Source organism: Oncorhynchus nerka, linkage group LG12 (assembly GCF_034236695.1).
Source record: "Oncorhynchus nerka isolate Pitt River linkage group LG12, Oner_Uvic_2.0, whole genome shotgun sequence".
Lineage (NCBI taxonomy): Eukaryota > Metazoa > Chordata > Actinopteri > Salmoniformes > Salmonidae > Oncorhynchus > Oncorhynchus nerka.
In genome coordinates, this window is record NC_088407.1 from 79,333,989 (window position 1) to 79,355,610 (window position 21,622).

Consider the following 21,622-nt stretch of genomic DNA (forward strand, 5'->3'; position numbering starts at 1 on the left):
TATTAGCTTACCCAACAAAGAGGCATGGCTTGACAATGCACATGCTTCAAAGCTCAAGATGATACAACAGAACAATGAAAATCAACTAGCCTGGTCCCAGATCTGTTTGTACAGTTTTGCCAACTTGACTTTAGGAGTTAGCTATACGCACACACTTCAGAAAAACGATCTGGGACCAGGCTGAAAAAAATTATGGAAACGACACTCAAACATAACCACTGTACCGCATTAGCAAAAATCTTCCATTGAAGGAATGCAAGAGGGGTAAGGCTGATGTCCAGTGAATGGGTCTTTCCAGTTAGATCTTATACCTCTTGCATGCCTTGGTCCAAGGCTCTACAAACCTGTTCCTGGAGAGCTACCGTCCGGTATGTTTCCGCTCCAACCCTAATCAAGCACACCTGATTCACACCTGATTCACACCTGATAATTATCTACTTGATAAGCTGAATCCATATCAGGTTCGTTAGAACTGGAGTAAAGACCTACATGAGGGTAGCTCTCCAGGAACAGGGTTGGAGAGCACTAGCCTCGTACAAATGATCCTGATCAGATCTCGTAAGATCTCGTAAGCTCGCGAGATCAGCATGGTTCGTACGAGGCTAGGAGAGCCCTGCCTCGGGGCATAATGCTCTCCTCCACTACTTCCAGACTTCAATCAGAATTCAATTCAAACTCTACTTATCCCGAGCCAGTGTCATCCAAAACAATGGTGTTTATGTTCAGGAATAGATATCAGATCATCAGTTGAGTAAACATATACATTCTTTCAAATATAATTCATATCAATTCTGTAAAATCAGATAAACATATAAGTTGCAACATTACTTGACAATGATGCTAACAAAGCTCCTACTAATGTATCTACAAGACCTCATTCAAATGCAGAGACTCCTTTGAATGACATGTCATTTATGTTACTTAGATGACTGGAGCAGCAAGGAAAGACGGGGTCTGGGTTCTGACCAGGCATCGTGCTTACCACCGTGTCCTGGTCATAGATTTCTATGACGATTATAGGAGGGTCGTCCCTGAGTTCGCCGACCTCTCCGAACAGTTCTACGTTGTCAAACACCATCAGCTGGTCCCAGGTGGGACACAGTGTCTCATTCAGCACCTGGGCGGATAGTGACAATCATTCATTTATTTATTCATTCACAACCCATCTTGTTACTCTCGTTCACCATTCTGTTATTATTATACTTACATTACTTTAAAGATGATAGAAAGTTATATTTGTGGATTCACTGTATTTTTTAACAAATAAACAAAACAAACAAATCTAGTTGTCGTACCTCTGTGACCTGGCTGTGTGTGGAGAAGAAGACCCTGGCGAAGGGGTCAGAGAGGCCGCTGCTGTCTGCTGCAAACAGGCTGCGAGCCTGGTACATATGGACCCTCAGCTGAAAGATCTGCTTCACTGTGGAAGAGGGGGGGATTTATCAATGGGATTCTCTAGCTTCCCTTATTCGTAGTGATACAATATGTGAATAGAATCTGAACTACTAAAAAAGACATTCCCATTCAAGTCAACGCTCCCTGAGGAACATCAGGGATGACAACCACCATTGGGGAGTTTGCTATAAAGCACAGACCGATCAGAGAACACCAGGGTAAGTCTGAGGGATCTGTCCTTTCTAATCACTCTATTTCTATGTTATATGTGGATATGTGTGGCACATGCATGGGACATCACCGTCTCCCATACTCATGTGTCTAGACCGCTGTTAATGTAATCAATGGGATTCTCTAGTTTCCCATATGCATAGTGATATATGTGGTGAATCGGACGCCATCTGTCTCTCAGTCCCTCTTACTCATGTATGTGAGGCTGATGGGAGGAGCAGACTGCGAGCCAGGTCCTTTCAGCATCTTGTTCTCCTCGAAGCCGTTGGGCAGACCAGACAGGAAGTCTTTCCTCTGACGGTTCAGACCCAGCCACAGGTAGATCTCTGTCTTCGCCTGCACTGTCCAGCCAGCTGCCCCAAATCCCTTCTTACCAGGCAGCTGGGCATGAGGAGGCAAACACATGAATGGAAATCAGACGGACACAGCACCAGTGGTTCAGAACAAGTGAAAACTGAAACGGGAACGGCTGTAATTATTACTTTTAGGGGATTTCAAACTAAATCAATAAGCACACACTGGAAGAGGAAATAGGCGTTTGGTTTTGGATGTAGAATAACTATTCAAAGACCTTAAGGAAGATGGTTTTGACTTTGCCACAGTCCTTCCCAGTCTCCTCTTCCACCCCGGAGTACAGGATGTCTTTGGAGGGGACACGGGCGTAGGCGATTCGCTTGTTATTACTCATCATCCAGATGTAGATGTCAGGGATGCTGTGCTGCGGCTGCAATTACACGTCAGTCAGTCAGTCAACCAATCAATCAATCTCTAATATATTTACTGTCCCCAATTGGGAAATGTATAGTGCAATCAGGGTAAAAAAAATAAAAATAACAATCATTCAACAAATATACACAATATAAAGGAAAAGAAAGATGAGCAAAGACCTCTGGAATGTAATCAATAGTTTTAGATTGATGAACTACTGTATACGTATGGTATATACACTCCTTCCTGACTTACCTCATCAGCTAGGAACCTGAGCTTGTGGAGAAAGTTCTGCACCAGCTTGATCTTATCCCTCACCGTGTTCTTCTTCACCTGCGTCCTGATGGTCTTAGCCTGCTGACCTAAGTTCTCCTAAAAGCAAACACAATGAGACAAGTACACTTTTTACCACTGACACACCACATGAATGGCCTGTTTCCTGGACACAGATCAATCCCAGTCTTGAACTAAAAAGCAGGCTCAGTAGAAATAGCTTTTTAGTCCAGGACTAGGTGTAATATGTGACAGAGAATTATATATAGAAACATTACAATCATGGATCATGTGTGCAGTACCAGTTCCCTCATGCAGGACTTGAGTCTCTCTTTGTCCAGCTTGGTCCTCCCAGTCTGGTTTTGGTCCTTGTTAGCCAGAGTCAGAAATTGACTGTGGAAAAAAATCATTAAATGTCAGTCAATGGTACCCGAAATGACACCCTAAACCCTATATAGTGCACTACTTTTGACCAGGGATTACAGGATACAGGCAATGTCCTCCTAAAAACAACGAATTGAGTAAGACAGTACCGAGCCAGTAGTAGTAATCAGTAGTGATAAAGGGTCAGTATAGAGCCAGTAGGACTCAGTAGTGTTATCAGTATAGAGCCAGTAGGACTCAGTAGGGTTATCAGTATAGAGCCAGTAGGACTCAGTAGGGTTATCAGTATAGAGCCAGTAGGACTCAGTAGGGTTATCAGTATAGAGCCAGTAGGACTCAGTGGGGTTATCAGTATAGAGCCAGTAGGACTCAGTAGTGTTATCAGTATAGAGCCAGTAGGACTCAGTAGTGTTATCAGTATAGAGCCAGTAGGACTCAGTAGTGTTATCGGTACAGAGCCAGTAGTATGACTCAGTAGGGTTATCAGTATAGAGCCAGTAGGACTCAGTAGTGTTATCAGTATAGAGCCAGTAGGACTCAGTAGAGTTATCGGTACAGCCAGTAGTAGGACTCAGTAGGGTTATCAGTATAGAGCCAGTAGGACTCAGTAGGGTTATCAGTATAGAGCCAGTAGGACTCAGTAGGGTTATCAGTATAGAGCCAGTAGGACTCAGTAGGGTTATCTGTATAGAGCCAGTAGACAGCCAGTATAGAGCCAGTAGGACTCAGTAGGGTTATCAGTATAGAGCCAGTAGGACTCAGTAGGGTTATCAGTATAGAGGGTTATCCAGTAGGACAGTAGGACTCAGTAGGGTTATCAGTATAGAGCCAGTAGGACTCAGTTATCAGGAGCCAGTTATCAGTATAGAGCCAGTAGGACTCAGTAGGGTTATCAGTATAGAGCCAGTAGGACTCAGTAGGGTTATCTCTACAGAGCCAGTAGGACTCAGTAGGGTTATCTCTATAGAGCCAGTAGGACTCAGTAGGGTTATCAGTATAGAGCCAGTAGGATTCAGTAGGGTTATCAGTATAGAGCCTGTAGGATTCAGTAGGGTTATCAGTATAGAGCCAGTAGGACTCAGTTGGGTTATCAGTATAGAGCCAGTAGGACTCAGTTGGGTTATCAGTTATAGAGCCAGTAGGACTCAGTAGGGTTATCAGTATAGAGCCAGTAGGACTCAGTAGTGTTATCAGTATAGAGCCAGTAGACCTCAGTAGGGTTAAAGGGTCAGTAGAGACCTGCATCCATTGCTGAGATCCTCCAAGACCCCTCTCAGTCTGCGTTCAGGATATGCCTTTTCTGTCTTAATGACCTCCTGAACATCGTTCAGACCCTCCTCCTGTTGACACAGTGTTATAGACATGATATAACATTACTCTGATGTTTTAAGAATGTTTGTAACGAAACTATTTATTACGTTTTACTAATGTCATTCTTACACATTTCAATTGGGTAACAGTGATTGATTGACCCACCAGTTTATCGGCAATGTTGTCTATAAGGTTGGCATTGTACAGTCTTCTTCTCTGGTCCTGCCACCAGCTCTTGATGTAAATACACGGCTTCCTCTCAAAGTAAGGCAGGTGGAAATAGTTTCTGAAAGTTTGAGATGCACAAAAAGAGAGAATGAAACCTGACCTACTGAGACTTACGATTCAGTTGCAGAGAATATAAAACAACAATCCCGGCAGGAAAACTAGCTGAAACGATTGTCATTAGATCTAGTTCACAACCAGAAATAACTTCCTTTCAACCAGCTTGACATGCTGGGGTACTCTGCTAATGAATCTGTTGGGATTTGACTAGGGTTGCAAAATTCTAGGAACTTGAATAAATTCACTAGTTTTTCCAAAATCCCGGTTGAATTCCCCTGAATCAGGAGGGAATTAGCAGGAAACCCAGAATCCTCCAACCAGGATTTCTGGAAAACCAGGGAAGTTATTGAAAGTTCCCAGAATTTTGCAACCCTAGATCTGATCTGTCGGTGATGACTGGTTTCATGGGCAGGATGGTGGACACTGAGACCAGGTCATTATCTAATGTGTCTGTTGGCATCTGACCTGTCGGTGATGACTGGTTTCATGGGCGGGATGGTGGACACTGAGACCAGGTCATTATCTAATGTGTCTGTTGGCATCTGACCTGTCGGTGATGACTGGTTTCATGGGCGGGATGGTGGACACTGAGACCAGGTCATTATCTAATGTGTCTGTTGGCTTCTGACCTGTCGGTGATGACTGGTTTCATGGGCGGGATGGTGGACACTGAGACCAGGTTATTATCTAATGTGTCTGTTGGCATCTGACCTGTCGGTGATGACTGGTTTCATGGGCGGGATGGTGGACACTGAGACCAGGTCATTATCTAATGTGTCTGTTGGCATCTGACCTGTCGGTGATGACTGGTTTCATGGGCGGGATGGTGGACACTGAGACCAGGTCATTATCTAATGTGTCTGTTGGCATCTGACCTGTCGGTGATGACTGGTTTCATCGGCGGGGTGGTGGACACTGAGACCAGGTCATTGTCATCATCTCCCTCCTCTTCATCACTAGATCCATGGATCAGCTCTGTCTCCTCTTCATCTCCGTCTCCCCCACTCTTCTTCCCGCTACTCGACTTAAGTTTGGTCACACCATCAATCTCACTCCCATAGTTACCTAGTTAAAAGACAAAAGTTTAAAAAATATGGCGATATACACTGTTCAAAAGTTTGGGGTCACTTACAAATGTCCTTGTTTTCGAAAGAAAGACACATTTTTTGTCCATAAAAATATCATCAAATTGATCGGAAATACAGTGTAGACGTTGTTAATGTTGTAAATGACTATTGTAGCTGGAAATGGCTGATTTTTAATGGAATATCATCGAACCCACAAACCCACAAATGCAGATGTTCCAGATACTCAACTAGTCTAAAGAAGGCCAGTTTTATTGCTTCTTTAATCAGAACAGTTTTCAGCTGTGCTAACATAATTGCAAAAGGGTTTTCTAATGATCAATTAGCCTTTTTAAATGATAAACTTGGATTTGCTAACACAACGTGCCTTTGGAACACAGGAGTGATGGTTGCTGATAATGGGCCTCTGAACGCCTATGTAGATATTCCATTAAAAATCAGTCGTTTCCATCTACAATACTAATTTACAATTTTCTATTTTATTTATGTATTTATTTTACCTTTATTTAACCAGGTAGGCAAGTTGAGAACACCTTTATTTAACCAGGTAGGCAAGTTGAGAACACCTTTATTTAACCAGGTAGGCTAGTTGAGAACAAGTTCTCATTTACAATTGCGACCTGGCCAAGATAAAGCAAAGCAGTTCGACACATACAACAACACAGAGTTACACATGGAGTAAAACATACAGTCAATAATACAGTAGAAAAATAAGTCTATATACAATGTGAGCAAATTCGGTGAGATAAGGGAGGTAATGCCAAAAAAAGGCCATGGTGGCTAAGTAAATACAATACGGCAAGTAAAACACTGGAATGGTAGATTTGCAGTGAAAGAATGTGCAAGGTAGAGATAGAAATAATGGGGTGCAAAGGAGCAAAATAAATAAATACAGTAGGGGGAGAGGTAGTTGTTTGGGCTAAATTATAGATGGGCTATGTACAGGTGCAGTATTCTGTGAGCTGCTCTGACAGCTGGTGCTTAAAGCTAGTGAGGAAGATAAGTGTTTCCAGTTTCAGAGATTTTTGCAGTTCGTTCCAGTCATTGGCAGCAGAGAACTGGAAGGAGAGGCGGCCAAAGGAAGAATAGGTTTTGGGGGTGACCAGAGAGATATACCTGCTGGAGCGCGTGCTACAGGTGGGTGCTGCTATGGTGACCAGCGAGCTGAGATAAGGGGGGACATTACCTAGCCGGGTCTTGTAGATGACCTGGAGCCTGTGGGTTTGGCGATGAGTATGAAGCGAGGGCCAGCCAATGAGAGCGTACAGGTCGCAGTGGTGGGTATATGGGTCTTTGGTGACAAAATGAATGGCACTGTGATAGACTGCATCCAATTCATTGAGTAGGGTATTGGAGGCTATTTTGTAAATGACATTGCCGAAGTTGAGGATCGGTAGGATGGTCAGTTTTACAAGGGTATGTTTGGCAGCATGAGTGAAGGATGCTTTGTTGCGAAATAGGAAGCCAATTCTTGATTTAACTTTGGATTGGAGATGTTTGATGTGAGTCTGGAAGGTGAGTTTACAGTCTAACCAGACACCTAGGTATTTGTAGTTGTCCACATATTCTAAGTCAGAACCGTCCAGAGTAGTGATGTTGGACGGGCGGGCAGGTGCGGGCAGCGATCGGTTGAATAGCATGCATTTAGTTTTACTTGTATTTAAGAGCAATTGGAGGCCATGGAAGGAGAGTTGTATGGCATTGAAGCTCATCTGGAGGGTTGTTAATACAGTGTCCAAAGAAGGGCCAGAAGTATACAGAATGGTGTCGTCTGCGTAGAGGTGGATCAGAGACTCATTAGCAGCAAGAGCGACATCATTGATGTATACAGAGAAGAGAGTCGGTCCAAGAATTTAACCCTGTGGCAACCCCATAGAGACTGCCAGTGGCCCGGACAACAGGCCCTCCGATTTGACACACTGAACTCTATCAGAGAAGTAGTTGGTGAACCAGGCGAGGCAATCATTTGAGAAACCAAGGCTATCGAGTCTGCCGATGAGGATGTGGTGATTGACAGAGTCGAACGCCTTGGCCAGGTCAATGAATACGGCTGCACAGTATTGTTTCTTATCGATGGCGGTTAAGATATCATTTAGGACCTTGAGCGTGACTGAGGGGCACCCATGACCAGCTCTGAAACCAGATTGCATAGCGGAGAAGGTATGGTGGGATTCGAAATGGTCGGTAATCTGATTGTTGACTTGGCTATCGAAGACCTTAGAAAGGCAGGGTAGGATAGATATAGGTCTGTAGCATTTTGGGTCAAGAGTGTCCCCCCCTTTGAAGAGGGGGATGACCGCAGCTGCTTTCCAATCTTTGGGAATCTCAGACGACACGAAAGAGAAGTTGAACAGGCTAGTAATAGGGGTTGCAACAATTTCTGCAGATAATTTTAGAAAAAAAGGGTCCAGATTGTCTAGTCCGGCTGATTTGTAGGGGTCCAGATTTTGCAGCTCTTTCAGAACATCAGTTGACTGGATTTGGGAGAAGGAGAAATGGGGAAGGCTTGGGTGAGTTGCTGTGGGGGGTGCAGTGCTGTTGACCGGGGTAGGGGTAGCCAGGTTGAAAGCATGGCCAGCCGTAGAAAAATGCTTATTGAAATTCTCAATTATAGTGGATTTATCGGTGGTGACAGTGTTTCCTGTCCTCAGTGCAGTGCGCAGCTGGGAGGTATTCTTATTCTCCATGAAATTTACAGTGTCCCAGAACTTTTTTGAGTTTAAGTTTAACATTAACAATGTCTACACTGTATTTCTGATCAATTTTATGTTCTTTTAATGGACATAAAATGTGCTTTTATTAAAAAAACAAGGACATTTCTAAGTGACCCCAAACTTTCGAACGGTATTGTAAATCAAAAGTTGGTTACCCGGACCCAAATAAAGCCTAGAATTGAATTAAAAATAATTGTCAATGGAGAATCTTCATTGAGGGATGGTTTCGTAGGTACGGATTGAGGCTATAGATTAGATTACCAACCCAGGACTAGTTTCACAGTAACTGTCCAGCGTAAATCTCACTTTTAAAAGTTTATATTCTGTTAAACTCATACCTAAATAATGTTGACTCATCCTACAACTCTTCAAAAACCCCACCTCAAACAACCGTTTAAAAAATGCTTGCTGTTTCCTCATAAAGGATGATGTCATGTTGGCTCATTGGCTGAGCTATTGAAGCTACAAACCTATTGTAACCTCGAAGCAGATTGGTTTGTCCCCGATCTTCCTGTCAATCATGGTGGCCTCCAGGAACGCCCCGAAGAGGAAGAACTCCTCCACTTTCCCTGTGGCGCTCTGGATGGAAAGAGACACAAACATTAACATGGAAATACATTATAACAGGAATAATCCCCCCCACTTTCACAGTGGCATTCTGGATGGAAAGAGACACAAACATTAACATGGAAATACATTATAACAGGAATAATCCCCCCCACTTTCACAGTGGCATTCTGGAGGTATGGAGACACAAAGATTCATATGGAAATACATTATAACAGGAATAATCCCTCCCACTTTCACAGTGGCATTCTGGAGGGATGGAGACACAAAGATTAATATGGAAACTGTCATATGTGATAACTAGATGTATATTATATGAACAAAAGAATGTGGACACCTGCTTGTTGAACATCTCATTCAAAAAGCATTATTCCTCCTCCAACTTTACAGTTGACACTATGCATTGTGGCTGGTAGCTTTCTCTTGGCACCCACCAAACCCAGATTCCTCAGTCGGGGTGACAGGTAGCCCAGTGGTTAGAGTGTTGGGCCAGTAACTGAAAGGTTGCTAGATTGAATCCCTGAGCTGGCAAGCTAAAAACCTGTCGTTCTGCCCTGAACAGGCAGTTAACCCACTGGTCCTAGGCTGTCATTGTAAATAATATTTTTTCTTAACTGACTTGCCTAGTTAAATAAAGGTAAAAAATAAAATAATAAATGGTGAAGTGTGATTCATGACTCCAGACTATGTGTTTCTACTGCTCCAGGGTCCAATGGTGGCAAGCTTTACATCACACCAGCTGACACTTGGCATCGTGCATGGTGATCTTAGGCTTGAGCGTGGCTGCTTGGACATGGAAACCTGTTTCATGAAGCTCCAGACAAACAGTTCTTGTGCTGACGTTGCTTCCAGAGGCAGTTTGGAACTTGGTAGTGAGTGTTGCTTCCAGAGGCAGTTTGGAACTTGGTAGTGAGTGTTGCAACTGAGGACAGATGATTTTTACGCTTCAGCACTTGGCGGTCCCGTTCTGTGAGCTTGTGTGGTCAACCACTTCACAGCTGAGCCGTCGTTGTCCCTAGACATTTCCTCTTCACAACAACAGCACTTACGGTTTACCGGGACAACTCTAGCTAACAAGGCAGAAATGTGACATTTGATGAACTGACTTGTTGGAAAAGTGGCATCCTATGACGGTGCCACGTTGAAAGTCACTGAGCTCTTCAGTAAGGCCATTTACTACTATTTTTTGTCTATGGAGATTGCATGGCTTTCTGCTCGATTTTATACATACACTATATTTACAAAAGTATGTGGACTCCCCTTCAAATTAGAGGATTCGGTCATTTCATCCACACCCGTTGCTGACACGTGTGGATGAAATGACCGAATCCTCTAATTTGAAGGGGAGTCCACATACTTTTGTATATATAGTGTATGGCTTGAGAATGCTGTAATGTGTACAATATGGTTGAGTGATGTATGAAAATATGGTGAGTATTTCCATAATGAGTATGGAAATGTGGTGCATGCAGGGTTCTGGTCCAGGACTCTGGCAAAGACCTGTAATGGTTACATAGACGGTCCCTGACTCGATCGGCTCTGTGACTTACATTGTCTGAACACATAAAAGACCTCTATTAATGGAAACAGTCAGTTAATAATGTAGCGTCAGAGATCAGCTAAATAAAGATGAATAATTTAGTCAGGTTGCACCGTGATGATCTGTTGTTGTGAGGTGTGAGTCACCGTAGGAGGGTTTGTCTGCTTGAGCACTCACCCAAGAAAGAAAGAAAGAAAGAAAGAAAGAAAGATATAGAGAGAGAGATAGATATAGAGAGAGAGATAGATAGGGGAAGACACTCACACACAGAAACACAGAGCGACCGAGAGAGACAGGAGACAGGAGACAGAGAGAGAGAAAGAGACAATGAGAGATAGAGACTGTGTGTGTGTGTGTGTGTGTGTGTGCGCATGAGAGACCCACCTCTGAGATTTTGGGTACCCCCTCCACCTTGACCTCTGTGGAGCTCATAACCTCTGGAGAGGAGGTGTCCAGGATCTCCACACACAGGCTGACCAGCAGACGGGCCCTGAAGGACACCCCCTCCCCCAAACCCTCGTTCAGGTCCTGGTGCTCATCCATGATGGTGTAGCTACGGGTGGAGCCATACATGTTTACCCAGGCCGGACCCAGGGTGGGAAGGAAGCCTGGCAGAGAAGAGTATGGTTGTTAAGAGAATGGCTACTTGGCAAGTGCTTTTGGAGATTGAGCGCTAACACAGCCAACTCCGGACCACACACTGGCAAAACCCATTTCTCAGTCATTTACACTTGGTCAGACTTTTCATGAGGTAACACTTCCCCAAACTGGTCCACCTGGGACTTGGCACCAATTACAGTTTACTTTACTCTATACCAGGGTTCTCCAACCCTGTTCCTGGAGAGCTACCCTCCGGTAGGTTTTCACTCTGTCTCTAATCTATCACATCTAATAATTAGCTGGTTGTGAGTTGATTTAAGAGATACAACTGGAGTTGGAGTGAAAACCTACAGGAGGGTAACTCTCCAGGAACAGGCTGGGAGAGCCCTGCTTTATACAAACACCAAATACATCAAAAATGAAAGACAGAAGAAAAAAAAGAAACACAAGAAACAATACACAATATCTTCTGAATTAAGGAAACATGTCTCCACTGAAGCACCTTTGTCTCCATCATTGGCGATCTTTCTCAGGTCAATGAAGTGTGTTCCGAGGGCCACGTCGTTCACTTTGTCTGAGTCTCGGATCTGGACCTTCATGCGTTTGCAGAGTGGTGGAAACATCTCAGTGAAGACGATCTGCTCGTTCCAGATGGGCTCGTAGCTGCTCTTCTGGATAGATGTTTTCCCCTGGGATCACAAAGCAGTCCAGATAGGGAGGGGAATAGCATAACATAGCATAGCATAACATGCTGTAGCATTAGGTAGTTTAACATAACATTGCGTAGCATAACATAGTTAAACATAACAAAGCTCAGCATAACAGTTTAACATAACATAGCGTAACATAACATAGCGTAACATAGCATAACATAACATAGCATAACATAACATAACATAACATAACATAGCGTAACATAACATAGCATAACATAACATAGCGTAACATAACATAGCATAACATAGCGTAACATAACATAGCGTAACATAACATAGCGTAACATAACATAACGTAACATAACATAGCGTAGCATAACATAGCGTAACATAACATGGCATAACATAGCGTAGCATAACATAGCGTAGCGTAACATAGCGTAACATAACATAGCGTAACATAACATAGCGTAACATAACATTGTTATGCAGGTGAGTGAGGACCCAACAGCGATTCAACAGAAACAGTCTTTTAATGTCCAAACAGGGAAAACATAAATCCTCAATCTTTACAGGAGATGTCCAAACAGGGAAAACATAAATCCTCTATCTTTGCAGGAGAGTCCTCCTTCTAGTAGTAGAGGAGAATTGCAGGGCTAGCGGCAACAGACTGCAGGTCCCTCTGGGTAGGCGCGGGCCGTAGAGGACAGAGACACCTGCTCACACGCAGCATCTGATGAAGAGGCAGATTACGACAGGACGGGACAAGGGCAAAGCAAACATGAATCCGACAAGGACAGAAGCAGAAACAGAGAGAGAAATAGAGACTTAATCAGAGGGCAAAAGAGGAGACAGGTGTGAGAGTAAACGAGGTCGTTAGGAGAATGGGGAACAGCTGGGAGCAGGAACGGAACGATAGAGAGAGAGAGAGAGAGATAGTAACCTAATACGACCAGCAGGGGGAAACGAAGAGAAGAGAAAGCACAGGGACAAGACATAACATGACAGTACCCCCCCACTCACCGAGCGCCTCCTGGCGCACTCGAGGAGGAAACCTGGCGGCAACGGAGGAAATCATCGATCAGCGAACGGTCCAGCACGTCCCGAGATGGAACCCAACTCCTTTCCTCAGGACCGTAACCCTCCCAATCCACTAGGTACTGATGACCACGGCCCCGAGGACGCATGTCCATGACACAGGAGACATGGAAGACCGGGTGGACGCGACGAAGATGTCGCGGAAGAAGAAGTCGCACTGCGACAGGATTAACGACCTGAGAAATACGGAACGGACCAATGAACCGCGGGGTCAACTTGCGAGAAGCAAGCTGTCATAAGGGGAAGGTTACGAGTGGAGAGCCATACTCTCTGACCGCGACAATACCTAGGACGCTTATTAGCGGCTCTCACAGTCTGCGCCCTATAACGGCAAAGTGCAGACCTGACCCTCTTCCAGGTGCGCTCACAACGTTGGACAAAAGCCTGAGCGGAGGGGACGCTGGACTCGGCGAGCTGGGACGAGAACAGAGGAGGCTGGTACCCGAGGCTACTCTGAAAAGGAGATAGCCCGGTCGCAGACGAAGGAAGCGAGTTGTGAGCGTATTCTGCCCAGGGGAGCTGTTCTGCCCAAGACGCAGGGTTTCGAAAGGAAAGACTGCGTAAGATGCGACCAATCGTCTGATTGGCCCGTTCTGCTTGACCGTTAGACTGGGGGTGAAAACCGGAAGAGAGACTGACGGAAGCCCCAATCAAACGGCAAAACTCCCTCCAAAATTGAGACGTGAATTGCGGACCCCTGTCCGAAACGGCGTCTGACGGAAGGCCATGAATTCTGAAAACATTCTCAATGATGATTTGTGCCGTCTCTTTAGCAGAAGGAAGCTTAGCGAGGGGAATAAAATGAGCCGCCTTAGAGAACCTATCGACAACCGTTAGAATAACAGTCTTCCCCGCTGACGAAGGAAGACCGGTAATAAAGTCTAAGGCGATGTGAGACCACGGTCGAGAGGGAATGGAAAGCGGTCTGAGACGGCCGGCAGGAGGAGAGTTACCGGACTTAGTCTGCGCGCAGTCCGAACAAGCAGCCACGAAACGACGCGTGTCACGCTCCTGAGTGGGCCACCAGAAACGCTGGCGAATAGAAGCAAGCGTACCCCGAACGCCGGGATGGCCGGCTAACTTGGCAGAGTGAGCCCACTGAAGAACGGCCAGACGAGTAGGAACGGGAACGAAAAGAAGGTTCCTAGGACAAGCGCGCGGCGACGGAGTGTGAGTGAGTGCTTGCTTTACCTGCCTCTCAATTCCCCAGACAGTCAACCCGACAACACGCCCCTCAGGGTCGGTGGAGGCTACTGAAGAACTGAAGAGACGGGACAAAGCATCAGGCTTGGTGTTCTTTGAGCCCGGACGATAAGAAATAACGAACTCGAAACGAGCGAAAAACAGCGCCCAACGAGCCTGACGCGCATTAAGTCGTTTGGCAGAACGGATGTACTCAAGGTTCTTATGGTCAGTCCAAACGACTAAAGGAACGGTCGCCCCCTCCAACCACTGTCGCCATTCGCCTAGGGCTAAGCGGATGGCGAGCAGTTCGCGGTTTCCCACATCATAGTTACGTTCCGACGGCGACAGGCGATGAGAAAAATACGCGCAAGGATGGACCTTATCGTCAGAATGGGAGCGCTGGGACAGAATGGCTCCCACGCCCACCTCTGACGCGTCAACCTCGACAATGAACTGTCTAGAGACGTCAGGTGTAACAAGGATAGGAGCGGATGTAAAACGCTTCTTGAGGAGATCAAAAGCTCCTGGGCGGAAACGGACCACTTAAAGCACGTCTTGACAGAAGTAAGGGCTGTGAGAGGAGCTGCCACCTGACCGAAATTACGAATGAAACGACGATAGAAATTCGCGAAACCGAGAAAGCGCTGCAGCTCGACACGTGACTTAGGGACGGGCCAATCACTGACAGCTTGGACCTTAGCGGAATCCATCTGAATGCCTTCAGCGGAAATAACAGAACCGAGAAATGTGACGGAGGAGACATGAAAAGCGCACTTCTCAGCCTTCACATAAAGACAATTCTCTTAAAGGCGCTGGAGGACACGTCGAACGTGCTGAACATGAATCTGGAGTGACGGTGAAAAAAAATCAGGATATCGTCAAGGTAAACGAAAACAAAGATGTTCAGCATGTCTCTCAGTACATCATTCACTAATGCCTGAAAGACAGCTGGAGCGTTAGCGAGACCGAACGGCAGAACCCGGTATTCAAAGTGCCCTAACGGAGTGTTAAACGCCGTTTTCCACTCGTCCCCCTCCCTGATGCGCACGAGATGGTAAGCGTTACGAAGGTCCAACTTATTGAAAAACCTGGGTCCCTGCAGGATCTCGAAGGCTGAAGACATAAGGGGAAGCGGATAACGATTCTTAACCGTTATGTCATTCAGCCCTCGATAATCCACGCAGGGGCGCAGGGTCCCGTCCTTTTTCTTAACAAAAAAAACCCCGCTCCGGCGGGAGAGGAGGAAGGGACTACGGTACCGGCGTCGAGAGCTACAGACAAATAATCTTCGAGAGCCTTACGTTCGGGAGCCGACAGAGAGTATAGTCTACCCCGGGGGGGGGAGTGGTACCCGGAAGGAGATCTATACTACAATCATACGACCGGTGAGGAGGAAGGGAGGTGGCCCTGGACCGACTGAAGACCGTGCGCAGATCATGATATTCCTCCGGCACCCCTGTCAAATCACCAGGCTCCTCCTGAGAAGAGGGGGCAGAAGAAACAGGAGGGATAGCAGACATTAAACATTTCACATGACAAGAGACGTTCCAGGAGAGGATAGAATTACTAGACCAATTAATAGAAGGATTATGACACACTAGCTAGGGATGGCCCAAAACAACAGGTGTAAAAGGTGAACGAAAAATCAAAAAAGAAATGGTTTCGCTATGATTACCAGAGACAGTGAGGGTTAAAGGTAGCGTTTCACGCTGAATCCTGGGGAGAGGACTACCATCCAAGGCGAACATGGCCGTGGGCTCCCCTAACTGTCTGAGAGGAATGTCATGTTCCCGAGCCCAGGCTTCGTCCATAAAACAGCCCTCCGCCCCAGAGTCTATCAAGGTAGCCCTCCGCTTACTGATGAGCCCTGGCTTTTACTGGACATGAAATGACAAAATGACCAGCGGAACCGCAATAGAGACAGAGGCGGTTGGTGATTCTCCGTTCCCTCTCCTTAGTCGAGATGCGAATACCCCCCAGCTGCATGGACTCAGCACCTGAGCCAGTGGAGGAAGATGGTAGTGATGCGGTGAGGGGGGAAACGGATAATGCGAGCTCTCTTCCACGAGCTCGGTGACGAAGATCTACCCGTCGTTCTATGCGAATAGCGAGTTCAATCAAAGAATCCACGCTGGAAGGAACCTCCCGGGAGAGAATCTCATCCTTTACCTCCGCGTGGAGACCCTCCAGAAAACGAGCGAGCAACGCCGGCTCGTTCCAGTCACTGGAGGCAGCAAGAGTGCGAAACTCTATAGAGTAATCCGTTATGGATCGATTACCTTGACATAGGGAAGACAGGGCCCTGGAAGCTTCTTTCCCAAAAACTGAACGATCAAAAACCCGTATCATCTCCTCCTTAAAGTTCTGATACTGGTTAGTACACTCAGCCCTTGCCTCCCAGATTGCCGTGCCCCACTCACGAGCCCGTCCAGTAAGGAGAGATATGACGTAGGCGATACGAGCTGTACCCCTGGAGTACGTGTTGGGCTGGAGAGAGAACACAATATCACACTGGGTGAGGAACGAGCGGCATTCAGTGGGCTCCCCAGAGTAACACGGTGGGTTATTAATTCTGGGCTCCGGAGACTCGGAAGCCCTGGAAGTAGCCGGTGGATCGAGGCGGAGATTGTGAATATGTTTCGAGAGGGCGGAGACTTGGGCGGCCAGGGTCTCAACGGCATGTCGAGCAGCAGACAATTCCTGCTCGTGTCTGCCTAGCATCGCTCCCTGGATCTCGACGGCTGAGTAGAGAGGATCCGAAGTCGCTGGGTCCATTCTTGGTCGGATTCTTCTGTTATGCAGGTGAGTGAGGACCCAACAGCGATTCAACAGAAACAGAGTCTTTTAATGTCCAAACAGGGAAAACATAAATCCTCAATCTTTACAGGAGATGTCCAAACAGGGAAAACATACATCCTCTATCTTTGCAGGAGAGTCCTCCTTCTAGTAGTAGAGGAGAATTGCAGGGCTAGCGGCAACAGACTGCAGGTCCCTCTGGGTAGGCGCGGGCCGTAGAGGACAGAGACACCTGCTCACACGCAGCATCTGATGAAGAGGCAGATTACGACAGGACGGGACAAGGGCAAAGCAAACAAGAATCCGACAAGGACAGAAGCAGAAACAGAGAGAGAAATAGAGACTTAATCAGAGGGCAAAAGAGGAGACAGGTGTGAGAGAGTAAACGAGGTTGTTAGGAGAATGGGGAACAGCTGGGAGCAGGAACGGAACGATAGAGAGAGAGAGAGATAGTAACCTAATACGACCAGCAGGGGGAAACGAAGAGAAGAGAAAGCACAGGGACAAGACATAACATGACAAACATAGTGTAACATAACATAGCATAACATAGAGTAACATAACATAGCGTAACATAACATAGAATAGCAAATCATAGAATAGCGTAACATAACATAGAATAGCAAAACATAGAATAGCGTAACATAGTTTAACAGACACGCATACACATGATAACACACACACTCTACACACACATACGTAGTGGCCTGAGGGCACACAATTAATGTGTTGTGAAAAGTGTTATGAAATGTAATGTCATGTCATATTTTTTTATTGTATATAACTGCCTTAATATTGCTGGACCCCAGGAGAGCTAATGGGGATCCTTAATAAATACAAATAGCATAACATACTTTAACGTAACACAGGATAACATACTTTAACGTAACACAGCATAACATAACATAGTTTAACGCAACACAGAGTAACATAACATAGTTTAACGTATCACAGAATAACATAACATAGTTTAACGTAACACAGAGTAACATAACATAGTTTAACATAACACAGAATAACATAACATAGTTTAACGTAACACAGGATAACATAGTTTAACGTAACACAGCATAACATAACATAGTTTAACGCAACACAGAGTAACATAACATAGTTTAACGTATCACAGAATAACATAACATAGTTTAACGTAACACAGAGTAACATAACATAGTTTAACATAACACAGAGTAACATAACATAGTTTAACATAACACAGAGTAACATAACATAGTTTAACGTAACACAGAGTAACATAACATAGTTTAACGTAACACAGAATAACATAACATAGTTTAACGTAACACAGAATAACATAACATAGTTTAACGTAACACAGCATAGCACCTGAACAGTGCTTTAACTTACCCTCTGGCCAGCGAACAGTATTTGTACATAAGGGTCCACAAGGTCCTTGTTCTCCCCTATAAAAGCCTTCTTGACATTAGCCATGATGCTGGTGTTCATCTTGGGAAGGCCCTCGGCTCTGTAGATCTTCACATAGTAGCGAGCCCACTGGCGCTCCGCGGGAACCCCCTCAGGTAACAGCAGGTTACTGAAACCACAGAATCAAAGAGAACACTTGTAACACACTGTATTTTATCTCTATGACTAAAACAGCATTAGAAAGTAAGCAAGAATTGTGAGATGGGAGATCTTTCACAGGGCTCTTTAGAGCAGGGAGGGGCATCTTTGATGGGGGTGAGGGGCCGCAGTGGCTTGCGGGTCTGTGTACCCACATCCATACCCACACATGCAGTCAGCCTCTTGGGGGCCCTAAGCAACATTTTGATTTCTCACTCATATCCCCAGTAATATGTAGGTTAGGGTTAATTACCTCTACAGTATTAGTGCTTTTCTCATTCATATCCCCAGTAATATGTAGGTTAGGGTTCATTCATATCCCCAGTAATATGTAGGTTAGGGTTCATTCATATCCCCAGTAATATGTAGGTTAGGGTTCACTCATATCCCCAGTAATATGTAGGTTAGGGTTCATTCATATCCCCAGTATTATGTAGGTTAGGGTTCATTCATATGCCCAGTAATATGTAGGTTAGGGTTCACTCATATCCCCAGTAATATGTAGATTAGGGTTCACTCATATCCCCAGTAATATGTAGGTTAGGGTTCACTCATATCCCCAGTAATATGTAGGTTAGGGTTCATTCATATGCCCAGTAATATGTAGGTTAGGGTTCACTCATATCCCCAGTAATATGTAGGTTAGGGTTCATTCATATGCCCAGTAATATGTAGGTTAGGGTTCACTCATATCCCAATTAATATGTAGGTTAGGGTTCATTCATATCCCCAGTAATATGTAGGTTAGGGTTCACTCATATCCCCAGTAATATGTAGGTTAGGGTTCACTCATATCCCCAGTAATATGTAGGTTAGGGTTCACTCATATCCCCAGTAATATGTAGGTTAGGGTTCATTCATATCCCCAGTAATATGTAGGTTAGGGTTCATTCATATCCCCAGTATTATGTAGGTTAGGGTTCATTCATATGCCCAGTAATATGTAGGTTAGGGTTCACTCATATCCCCAGTAATATGTAGGTTAGGGTTCACTCATATCCCCAGTAATATGTAGGTTAGGGTTCACTCATATCCCCAGTAATATGTAGGTTAGGGTTCACTCATATCCCCAGCAATATGTAGGTTAGGGTTAATTACCTCTATAATATTAGTGATTTTCTCCTTCATATCCCCAGTAATATGTAGGTTAGGGTTCACTCATATCCCCAGTAATATGTTGGTCATTGTTTACCCTTCTATGTCATCTTCATCGGTTTCTGTGGCCTTGTGGGGAGTCTTGATGTTGTCTCCTTTCCCCACAACGGCGATGTCACATTTAATGTAACCTTTGCACCCGGCAGTGATGTCATCAGGGTCAGAGAGAAGGGCCCATTTGTGGAAAAACTGGTGTTCTGTTGAAGATTTTTTAAATAAAATAAAACATCAACATGAATATGAACAACGATCAACACCAGAACCATAGATGGGTCGCTAGTAGCTACTATGTTTCTCTCTGTTTCTCCCTGACCTGGCTGTGAGTAGACGGTGCCTATGTCCAGTTTGAAGGAGCCAACCAGGGTGCCACTACGCAGCAGGTTCTTGGAGTGGATGACCTGATGGATGGATAAGCAGATTGCAATGTGCTTCAGTAACATGTGACCTGAGTTGACTATTATGATAAGACTGTATGAATAATAGATAGTGATTCCCATGGCTCTCCATTCATCTAGATAGGGAGGGGAATTATAGACTGTATGAATAATAGATAGTGATTCCCATGGCTCTCCATTCACCTAGATAGGGAGGGGAATTATAGACTGTATGAATAATAGATAGTGAGTCCCATGGCTCTCCATTCACCTAGATAGGGAGGGGAATTATAGACTGTATGAATAATAGATAGTGATTCCCATGGCTCTCCATTCACCCCATGCTCTCCATTCACCTAGATAGGGAGGGGAATTATAGACTGTATGAATAATAGATAGTGATTCCCATGGCTCTCCATTCACCTAGATAGGGAGAGGAATTATAGACTGTATGAATAATAGATAGTGATTCCCATGGCTCTCCATTCACCTAGATAGGGAGAGGAATTATAGACTGTATGAATAATAGATAGTGATTCCCATGGCTCTCCATTCATCTAGATAGGGAGGGGAATTATAGACTGTATGAATAATAGATAGTGATTCCCATGGCTCTCCATTCATCTAGATAGGGAGGGGAATTATAGACTGTATGAATAATAGATAGTGATTCCCATGGCTCTCCATTCACCTAGATAGGGAGGGGAATTATAGACTGTATGAATAATAGATAGTGATTCCCATGGCTCTCCATTCACCTAGATAGGGAGGGGAATTATAGACTGTATGAATAATAGATAGTGAGTCCCGTGGCTCTCCATTCACCTAGATAGGGAGGGGAATTATAGACTGTATGAATAATAGATAGTGAGTCCCGTGGCTCTCCATTCACCTAGATAGGGAGGGGAATTATAGACTGTATGAATAATAGATAGTGATTCCCATGGCTCTCCATTCACCTAGATAGGGAGGGGAATTATAGACTGTATGAATAATAGATAGTGATTCCCATGGCTCTCCATTCACCTAGATAGGGAGAGGAATTATAGACTGTATGAATAATAGATAGTGATTCCCATGGCTCTCCATTCACCTAGATAGGGAGGGGAATTATAGACTGTATGAATAATAGATAGTGATTCCCATGGCTCTCCATTCACCTAGATAGGGAGGGGAATTATAGACTGTATGAATAATAGATAGTGAGTCCCATGGCTCTCCATTCACCTAGATAGGGAGGGGAATTATAGACTGTATGAATAATAGATAGTGATTCCCATGGCTCTCCATTCACCTAGATAGGGAGGGGAATTATAGACTGTATGAATAATAGATAGTGATTCCCATGGCTCTCCATTCACCTAGATAGGGAGGGGAATTATAGACTGTATGAATAATAGATAGTGATTCTCATGGCTCTCCATTCACCTAGATAGGGGGAATTATAGACTGTATGAATAATAGATAGTGATTCTCATGGCTCTCCATTCACCTAGATAGGGAGGGAATTATAGACTGTATGAATAATAGATAGTGATTCCCATGGCTCTCCATTCACCTAGATAGGGAGGGGAATTATAGACTGTATGAATAATAGATAGTGATTCCCATGGCTCTCCATTCACCTAGATAGGGAGGGAATTATAGACTGTATGAATAATAGATAGTGATTCCCATGGCT

General features: G+C 44.8%; 1 protein-coding gene across 2 annotated transcripts in view; it reads right to left on the reverse strand.

Annotated features, from left to right (window-relative positions):
• LOC115138844 (otoferlin-like) overlaps positions 1-21,622 on the reverse strand; it is a 53,473-nt gene that overhangs the window by 21,741 nt on the left and 10,110 nt on the right. For both annotated transcript variants that reach the window (XM_065025816.1, XM_065025815.1), the window contains exons 7-21: positions 19,881-19,965; positions 19,605-19,764; positions 18,197-18,383; positions 11,596-11,782; positions 10,878-11,101; positions 8,857-8,965; positions 5,463-5,652; positions 4,468-4,588; positions 4,231-4,331; positions 2,910-3,000; positions 2,590-2,706; positions 2,198-2,350; positions 1,818-2,007; positions 1,296-1,420; positions 983-1,117 (exon numbers count right to left, since the gene is read on the reverse strand). In XM_065025816.1, coding sequence (XP_064881888.1) covers positions 983-1,117; positions 1,296-1,420; positions 1,818-2,007; positions 2,198-2,350; positions 2,590-2,706; positions 2,910-3,000; positions 4,231-4,331; positions 4,468-4,588; positions 5,463-5,652; positions 8,857-8,965; positions 10,878-11,101; positions 11,596-11,782; positions 18,197-18,383; positions 19,605-19,764; positions 19,881-19,965 — 2,175 coding nt within the window. The remainder of the gene's footprint in view (positions 1-982; positions 1,118-1,295; positions 1,421-1,817; positions 2,008-2,197; positions 2,351-2,589; positions 2,707-2,909; positions 3,001-4,230; positions 4,332-4,467; positions 4,589-5,462; positions 5,653-8,856; positions 8,966-10,877; positions 11,102-11,595; positions 11,783-18,196; positions 18,384-19,604; positions 19,765-19,880; positions 19,966-21,622) is intronic.